The sequence below is a fragment of the Colletes gigas genome, unplaced genomic scaffold (genome assembly GCF_013123115.1).
Source record: "Colletes gigas isolate AHSC1104 unplaced genomic scaffold, ASM1312311v1 Colletes_gigas_Sc00049, whole genome shotgun sequence".
In the NCBI taxonomy this organism is placed as follows: domain Eukaryota; kingdom Metazoa; phylum Arthropoda; class Insecta; order Hymenoptera; family Colletidae; genus Colletes; species Colletes gigas.
In genome coordinates, this window is record NW_025106678.1 from 766,054 (window position 1) to 775,737 (window position 9,684).

Genomic DNA, 9,684 nt, shown 5'->3' on the forward strand with positions numbered 1-9,684 from the left:
CGTTTCCGACGAAAGAACACGGGATTAATCTCAATTAAAGGGCGGCGAACTTTTCGTATAATTCTATTCTGGTCCGATCGAATCTAAATTCAATAATCCGATTCAACGAAATTGCATTCGATTTGCATGGGAAATGTCGACTGGTAGGTGACTGCTCGCACACCTGACGGCCGTCGAACTTCCGAATACGCGCTCGTAAAAATGACGTCTGATCATAATTATTGGCAACGCGTACCCCTCGGTTCTGTTTTTAATTAATGAGTGATGCACACGGGGCGGTCACGTGTTCCACGACGCATCGTTTCGATTATCGGTCTTGCAACCGGGGGGGGAAAACATAGCGACTCTTCTTATATTGCGACAGTGGCGTGTTTCACTCAATTATGAGATTTCCTCAATTGGTACGACAGTAGTCGTACTCGAATCGCCGTCGTAACTCGCGCCGCTGAAACTCGCGTGCAATTTAAAAAAAACGTTCGTCGTGATTACGCGAGGGAACGAGTTGTTTGGTGAGTTAACGAGCCTCTCTTTAAATTCAACGAAATTTTTTTCTGTTTTTTTTCCCGCCCCGAAACTTTCGTCGTTTGCCAAACGTTTGCGTATAATTGTTAGTAAATAAGTGTTTTCAACCGCCTTTCCACGTTAATTATTGAGAGAGGAGCCAATTGGTGCAAGAACATCGTAAGATAAATTTGTGGTCAAACGGTGAATGTGTTTTCGTAATTTTTCCGTAAATAAATGGGTGACAGGACTTTTCATTATGGAACTAAAATAATTAATTCGCTAATAAGGAATACGAATTTTAGATCAATACTATGTACGTTTCAATTGTAAATCAGAATCTATTAACGAATCTTTTAAACCAATATTTTATTTGAGATTAAAATTTGCCCAACTCTGGGCCTGGGGCTGTTGGAACAATTTAATATTCGCTTTTCTGACGAGTACTCGAATTCTAGGAATAAGATATATTTAGAAAGGGAATGAAATTCACGAGAGAAGTAATTTTTGATAAAGTCTGAAGAATAAAGAACTAAAATAATTAATTTTCGCATCGAAATGTTAATGGAAATAGCTCCAAATTTTAAGTTCGTGTCTAACTTTGATATCGCGTTATTGTTTTATTTACTCATAAAAAAAGAAAGTGTTCGAGGTGCCTATGTTAGATAAAATCGCTTGCATAATATTATCTACGATCGTTAAGGCGGGGAAAACAATATTTCTGGACGATCGTGGGTCCCGAAATGCTCCGAAATCGTTTTCCCCGGAGACGAGAATGGAAATTTGTTGAAAAATGTCGAGAAATCTCGAGACGGTATTCCCGGGGCACAATTGTTACCTTCGATAGAAACGGGAAGGAGTTGGAATAGTCTCGTCGAAAATAACCGATTACGCGACACTCGCGATAATAATTGCAAGTATTATAAAACGATTTCACTGTTCGTTCAACGAACGCGGGCACGGTGCTATGCGAGTTCCAGTGTATCTTAGAGAGGAGAAAAGTAGAGGCGAAGGAAACGCGCTAACGAACTATATTGTGAACAAAATAAATCGAAATAAACGTAACATAGATGTGCCGTAGTTGCACAACCTGTGCTCGTCTTTCGGCCGGAAGGAAACTTGTTTATTTTATTTACTGGCTTCAATTTGCTCGAACAGATTACGGTATCCTAGAAGGAAAATATCATGTTCGGGAACGAACGTGTCTTCCTTTTTCTTTGAGACAATTTTCTGTTTCTCGGTTCGCCCGGAGAAAATATACTGTGCGTGTCGTAAATATATCAATCTCGCCAATGTTTCAACCTCTCGAGCTTTAATAGACTGTAAAGAAAATGCATTTGTCCAAATTCATATGCAGAAATATTGATTTTTAGACGTTTTATAAATATATTCAAACTCATACGTAATTTCTACGAACGATATAAAAAATTCTGTTCGGAATAGATTTTAAAAAATTATCATTTATATTTTCTTTTCGTAGTTACTTCTAACTTCGATAATTGTAATTTCCCCGTCTTCGAATTAATGGTTATTTGACTCTACGAATTAATATTCTCCACAAATTTCCGATTCTATTCGAATGGGGAGAACGTGCAAGGCAATCTCACAGAGGGATATTGTTTTCAATTAAACAAACATTATCTTTGGCCACTGGGTGAGAACTGTTGCATTATCTTGCGCAAACATAAGATCTTCATCATCAATCTCGGTCCAAGATGGCTTTAAATAATTGCTCAGCATTTGAATGTAATTGATGTCTTCTGCATTGTTTAGAATGAACACTGTAGTTTTCCCATATAATATCGAAATTATATTTTGCAAAGAATTTTTCTTTCATTTCTAAATCGTACTAGTAGGAATTGAACCCATTGGAATTGTCTAAAATAAATGTTTATTGCTTAAAATAATTATGGAAATTCGTTATTCAATTCTTTACTGGTATCGAAAGAAATTACTCTACATATTCGATTTATTTTTTCGTGTAGTATTATTTTTCCTCAATTGACTTTCTGGCTTTATAAAAATATTTTTCCAATACTCATTTCTATTACCTTTCACGTTTCTCTTCGAAACTTTTTTTCTGCTTCTTTGTTTATTTTTAAAATACTGTTTCATTTATACAGTTATTGTTTCCTATTGAGATCGTTTCAAAGCAAGTTGTCGGAATGTACTATGTTAATTTCCTGCTCAATTCATTCATGTTAAGCGAATTTCTGGGGAACTAAATATTGGATCCTTAGTGGGTAACGTCTTTGGAGCAGTGAAACTAACCTTGGAACTTAATATTTAACTAAAACTGCGGGAAGTTTCGATCACTAGGTCATGGCCAATTAGTGACACGCTTATCCCATACACCGAATTCGGTGCAAACTTCCATTCCCTAAGAAAATTGTTTCTTGGCATGTTTGTTTATGCAGATAAATTTACATATATAGTAATTTGTAATTTAGTCACTTGCAAACTTAAAAATAAACGAAAATATACAGCGAGAGACCAAAGTGCAGAGCTTTCAATTGTCACAGCCACCATTTCTATGTATAATGTGATTGAACGTGAAAACAGAGCCACGAGCATTAGATTATCTTTTGTAATATTTATTTTATTTCAATTTAAAATTCTATCTAGTCTGAGCCTCTTCTCGTAAAATTCCTAGTATATGCGTATAAAAATTCTTTTCTCACTGTTACACGGATCTCAGATTTTCGTTTCTTTCGGATCTTGGGATCGACGAACTCGTTTTCGTTCCTTTCGATCAGTGACCCGATTTTAAACAGGTCAGCGCCATTGCGCCCCCAGATGTAATCACGCCGACACATAAGAGTCAAAGTGTTTCGTTTGTAATTCCCCTTATCGTGCCTAGCAATTACTATTGCCACGTGAAATTCTGCCCTTCTGCCCGTTAGCAAAGACTTTCGAGCATTGTTGTCGAGTGCTTCCAAACGATCTAGCGCAGGGAAATTGAGAGAAGATTTTTTTTAGCGATACGATATCGGTGTATCGACGTAATAATAGTGAGATTATGCTGCTACGAAATCGAGTATTAATATATTATTCATTGTTGATTCAACGTCAGGAAAACCCCACGATTTATCACGTTGAAGCTAAGAGAGGGGGGTACTTTCGTTATCGATGGGTTTTTATTTAAAACGGTCGTTAGATATTAATATTTATAGTTTATACTATCTATATATTTGGAATATTATTGATTATATTCTTGAGTATATTATAAAGAATTATACAAGATCTTTTGTCGGAATTCCTTATTCCATGTATTTTTACATAAATTTTTTCAAAGTAGAATAATCATAATAATTCATAAACGTCGTTCCGTGGTTCCCATGGTTTCAACCATTCTACATATTACAAGTGAAAAATGAAGAGAGATTCCTAATGAAGATGAATATAATCACGGCAGCTAGTAAAATCAGAGGAAAAATTCGGTAACTTGATAAATGATAATACTTCGTTGTTTTCTTTATTTTTGGTTCAAAAAAATAATGAATATACAAGATAGTACATTCATTCTAGTAATGGTTAAAATGACGTACTTGTTTTTTTAATATCATTAAATAAAATGATTACTTTATGTCGACTTAAATAAACTGATATTCCAAATATGCTTCCTCTATTTATTTTGTGATATTTTATTTGTACTATTACATTAATTTATTTTTAATAAATGCTTAATAAAAGAAAATGGTAACGATACTTAACAGTTTAACGTTTATTTTTCTGAAATTGATTAAGGAAGACGCTTGCAAAATTCAATGAAAGTATAATATTTAGATTTCAGTTGATTTCATATAGTTTCGTTCGTTTGGCTCTGGTAGTTTTCATATTGATCATACTTTCAAATTCCTCGGTTTAACACGTTGATTGTCCGCGGATTCACATATGGGTCAGAACGGTTTTGGCTCAGAATTCAACCGAATACAAAACAAATATCGCTTGTACCGGTAATCTGACAGACTTTTTGGAAAACTGGAAAATATGACTACATCGCAAGGTCAGCGTGGTTTTTAAAAAATATAATAAAAATGCCTATTAAAATTCCATTGTATCTCTGGACGTGAGCTGTATTCACACGTACGAAAAATCAATTTGCTATGCTAGGTGACAAATTCAATATGTTCCATAAATTCGGTTCCCTAATTCGGGCCAATACAGAGTTGGAATAGTTTATATCAGTGTTTCTCAACCTCCGGGTCACAGAGTGCTATCTCATAAAGTTTCAGAATTTCGTAAAAAAGCGATCGAAACCGTTTTAATTTAAATTTTTCACAAAGTTATTAAAAAATTACAGCTATTGCTGTTAGCAGAAGTCACTTGTTGTTAATTTGGAAAGGGGGTGTAAATACTGTTAACTTTCTTCTCGAAAACGTACAGCGCAGAACGTTTATCATCCATACATCATTTACATCATTTACAGTATTTACAGTACAGTAAAATGTATGGATTTTTCAGAACGATGGAAGACTTACAATCGTACGCGTTGCGGAATATAAAGGCGCAAGATGCATCGACCAGTACCTTCGAAAATTCCACCGACTCGGACAACTCGCACACAAAACGAAGCCTCTATAGTTTATGTGTTAATGTTATAGACGTGGTTAACCACATACTCGTTATATATATGACGGTGTTTCTTCTATTCTACACAGCTGGATCCATGTCGGTGATGGATCTCCACGTGAGCCTCTGTACTGTAGGGGTAGGTAGATCAAATCTGATATTACACGAACGGCAGAAAAAATAAGGGCTTGCAGGGGGCAAAAACATTTCTGTTATATAGAATAATGATTCTTAAAATGTCGTGATTCGTAATTCCCCTTGGAATGAAGAGTGAAACACGATGCTTTAAAGACCACAGCTTACTAACTCTAGAAAGAAATTTTTAGAAGGGAACGCAGTAACAGTTCATTCGGTGTTTAAAAAGCGACGTTCGTTTTAAGAATCATTACTGTAATTTCTTAACGAAACAGACGTTGCTTAATTTCACAGTCTTTTTCCACTGTTTTGGTGGGAATACTTTTACAACGCGACCCTTTTTCTGCCTTTCGGTCGCAAACGCCCCACTGCGCGATGGTCCGAAAACGCGAGAGCTTCTTTGGCTGCCAAGGAACGGGGGAAACGAAGGAAAGAATATTCGACGGGGCGAAAAAGTTCGCGTAACCTTGCCCAAGAGTCTCCTCCGCAGTTCGAGACGATTGCGCGCGATTCAAATTGCTCCATTTATTTTCCACTTACACACACTGCCGGGAACGTCCTGCGCCGGATCGAAATTCAAGAATGACCGTAGGAGAGAGACCCGGGGTAACCGAGGTGGCCAAAGAAGTTCTAACGACTTCGCCAAACGACTGCAACTTCTACCCTTTCTGACGGACTCGATCTTACCCCTTTCAGTACGTCCTACTGATGTCGGAGTCCATTGTCATCCTGGCCGGTGAAAGCTTCTTGACGAAGTTTCTTACGCGCCGTGCCAAGAGCCACGTTCACTGGATCCTTCAGCTCGTTGGACTGATCTGCATCATCGTCGGCGTCGTGGTAATGTACAACGTGAGAAAGTTCCATTTCCGGAGCATCCACGCGATCCTGGGCATCTCCTCGTTGGCCATCATGATCTTCGTGACCATTTTCGGTTACCCGGTCTTCGTTGCCGCGAAACTTCGAAAGTATATTCGACCGGTGACCATCAAATTCGGCCACAACTTCCTGGGCATAGCCAGCTTCGTGATAGGAATGGCCTCACAGTGTTACGGTTACAGATACAACTGGCTGGCCAAAGTGTCCCATGTGCCACACGTTCAGTTAATGAGCATAATAGTGACCTCCTTGATCACCGTGTTTTCGTTAAGGGGCGCTCTAGTGTCCCTTTACAAACAGAGTGTTTCAGATAGAGGAATATTGAACTTTGGAAGACTGTGCGCGTAAAAAGGCATCGAACGAGAATCATTTCGGACAAATGGAGCTCCGTTTCTAACGAGGACGACTCCCAGGGAGAAAATTCCGTGCTTATAACGAGGGACTAACGCATACGCTTTAGTTTCCCTTCGTAGCTCGCGACTAAACTCGCGAGAGGCAACGAGCGATGGTCCAAACCGGAGATAATTAGGTGTCCCGTTTCTGGGGCAACCTATGTATCATTGTTATGGCGTCAACAATATTTCAGATCTTATCAAGTCGCAACGTATGAAGCGTCCGTTTCTCTAGGTTGAAATAGAAACGCCAACGCACGGCAGTGCACATTTCATAATCTATCTTTCGAGTCTTCTGGCTTTAGCGTTCAGGTCATCCGTCGTGATTCGACCTAGATCTAAAGTTAGAGTTCTCGAACCTCCTCTGTCCACCTATTGTTGCACGTATTTCTCGTTTCTTTAATTTTAAGAGCAACGTGATCCATGGCTCTTTCTGTTTTAAAGGTACAATGTTACGATATTACTTCTAAATACGGACAGTAGAATCGGAAGATTGCGAGCTTCCGGGCTACCGTGGTGCTAAATATCGTAGAACTGCTACCAAAAGCTATAGTCCAACTAATATAGCTATTTCATACGTTACGAACGGAAGATTGAAAGTGTACAATTTTGTAAATGAAAGTTATTTGGTAAGCTTTTCATTTCTGAATTATCTACTTTCCTGTTTTAGGTTTACTGTCACGCTATAATTTTTAAAGTTCAATTTTATATTGGATTTATAAATGGGGGAAGATTTCTTAACACTTTGAACTATTTTTTATTTACTAGAATTACGTGAGTATTTGAAAACAGTATAAATATAAATGAACATAGGGGTAGATTTATAGAATCTTAAATTTGTTGAGGCGTCGCAAATCAATAATTATTTCTATAATTTTATTATTTTCTGAAGTTTTAGAATTAATCGAAACATTAAATATAAAATATTTTCTTTGCATAAATTTCATTTTACTAGGAAACACGAAGGATTATTTTTCACCTTACTATACAAAAATTGGCTCATAAAACATTTTAAAAACATGTTTGAAAGAGCAAAAAAATAAAACTTCAATGTTTCTGACAGAAACTTTTGCAGGTCCAATTTAAAGAAATAAAGATAAATTTCGCTAAAGTTCGCTATTGGAAAGCAATTACAGAAGTTTGATTTTTTTGTTTCATACTAAAAAGTATCGTTGAAGAATGTCCGTATTACGCGAGAAAATGTAATTTGAGAGGTGGAGGATTTTGATTCTAATCGGGTCTATGCTGAAAACGTGTTTTAGGAACAAATATTGTTGACGATAGGTCGTAATTCGATATCAAGTGTAACGCGAAACGTTCCTCGGCTTGTGGGGAAATCCCATTAGCGCCTGTTGGAAAATACGTGTTGCGTTAACGTATTGCACGATCGGAGCGCATAATCAAAGCATAGATATATGTACTTAGCCAAGTAATTACGAGATGATATTCGGTATATCCCGTAGTTGTTCGATCGACGATTCGTGTTTTTGCGTCACGATACTGTCGTCGACTGTCGTCGATTTCAAAGCTTGTCACGCGTGTTACCGTGTTGTTCGATCTTTGATTAATTAAAATGGTTGCCCGGGGACGAGAAAATAGGTCTCTGAGAAGTCGAAGGTCGAGGAAAATATGTTTGCAACTGGTTTGTAAGTTTTAAGACACACTCGTAATTACTGGGACGAGAATTTTATATTTATAGTACAACAATGATGTATATAAAATGAAACTATTTATTTTTAAATAATATCTTCATAAACTGAGCGAAAGAAATTTTCAATTTGAACAAGAACAATACAATTTCGCTTGGATAAAATTATAAGACAGTTAAATTTGAAAATGTATATAATTAAATAAGATTATCACACTTTTTGTAATGTTAATGATGGGTAGCCTTTATTTTGTAATACCTTGATCATTTGATTCAAAGAATTTTGTATAATTTTAAAATATAAAATTATTCTCTTTGACTCATTAATATTGTTCAGTACTGAGGGTGGAGTGACCGTCACGTTGGCCGATCGGATCGTCGAAGGTTGTAAATCTTCTCTCCACGACTCGAGTGCGTCTCCACGACCTGATAGGGTGATGGAGAGGATAAGGTTGTTTCTATGTGGTTGATGTTTCTGGATCAGAGATGGATGTGGGACAGTCTCGCGTCTGTGGTCGATCTCTAACGATTGAAACTAGGACGCTTGATGACGATGGTTCGTCTGTTCGCTATGTGTTTCACGAGAGAGATCCTTTGGTAGACTAGACGAGATTTGTCCCACCGGTCAACATGCAATCTTGGTCGAGTTGCGGCTGTGTCTAACAACGGGGACCACTTAGGGGTCGCTGCCGCGCTAGAGCACACCGATTGGACTATCGAGACCTCCCCCTGCATGCCAAGATTGCCAAAAGGTGGTAACTGATAGAGAGGCCCAATCACTGGGGTGATTTGGGTCCGTCGATCTTAGGGAGGGTGGTCGAGTTGCGGCTGTGTCTAACAACGGGGACCACTCAGGGGTCGCTGCCGCGTTAGAGCACACCGATTGGACTATCGAGACCTCCCCCTGCATGCCAAGATCGACTAAGTTTTGGAAGGAATCTGGAGGTCCAATCACTGGTGTGATTTGGTCTGTTGATGGGTTTGGCCTAAAGACCAATGCATCGCATTGGTCGCTCGGTGTGTGTGACCGAGGGCCTTTGTCAGCCGGAATGTATTGGAGTCATGGACATGTGCATCGGCTGGTAAACAGATTGTAGCTAAGGAGAGGAACTTCTTTGAGGAAAGATATATTGGCCCTTGACTGCAAGGAACTGTTCCTGTTGTTGGCGAGGAAAGTCGTCTGAGTTTGGTAACTCGAGACACTCCTTGACAGCTCGTAAAGTAATTGGCCAGTGTGCCATGTGGGAGGCCTCGGTTTGGGCCGAGTGTCCCGATTTCAATAGGACCCTGTTTTCCTAGAGAACCCTCTCGCTTGGCGCGAGGACTGTTCCCGGTTCGAAACTGATTTATAGTTTTATGGCGACCCGTTATCTGAAGGGCCTTAAACCGTCGCCTTGCTAAGAAGTGGCGTGTCTAATGGAATTTACTTATGCGTAGGCACGAATTTGTTTGCTCAAGATGCATGCACTTGGGCTGTGAATTTATATGGCCGGAAACAATAACTTGTCTTGCCATCGACCGAAGTTGGAGAATGCTCCGGCTCGAAACAAATATTATAGT

The 9,684-nt window shown here is 38.5% G+C and overlaps 1 protein-coding gene across 1 annotated transcript; it reads left to right on the forward strand.

The window, feature by feature from the left end:
- The first annotated feature begins 371 nt into the window (after positions 1 to 371).
- Positions 372 to 8,300, forward strand: LOC122403322 (probable transmembrane reductase CYB561D1). Its single transcript, XM_043406791.1, has 3 exons — positions 372 to 509; positions 4,966 to 5,212; positions 5,905 to 8,300. Exons 2-3 carry the CDS (start codon positions 4,970 to 4,972, stop codon positions 6,430 to 6,432), a joined length of 771 nt encoding a protein of 256 aa, XP_043262726.1. The 5' UTR covers positions 372 to 509; positions 4,966 to 4,969; the 3' UTR covers positions 6,433 to 8,300.
- The last annotated feature ends 1,384 nt before the right edge of the window (positions 8,301 to 9,684 follow it).

What these genes read in the sequence shown, in the direction of transcription:
- LOC122403322 (XM_043406791.1), top strand. Translation starts at nt 4,970, where the DNA reads ATGGAAGACTTACAATCGTACGCGTTGCGGAATATAAAGGCGCAAGAT. An exon ending in TGAGCCTCTGTACTGTAGGG is followed by an intron (nt 5,213 to 5,904) that starts GTAGGTAGATCA and finishes TACCCCTTTCAG; the next exon opens with TACGTCCTACTGATGTCGGA.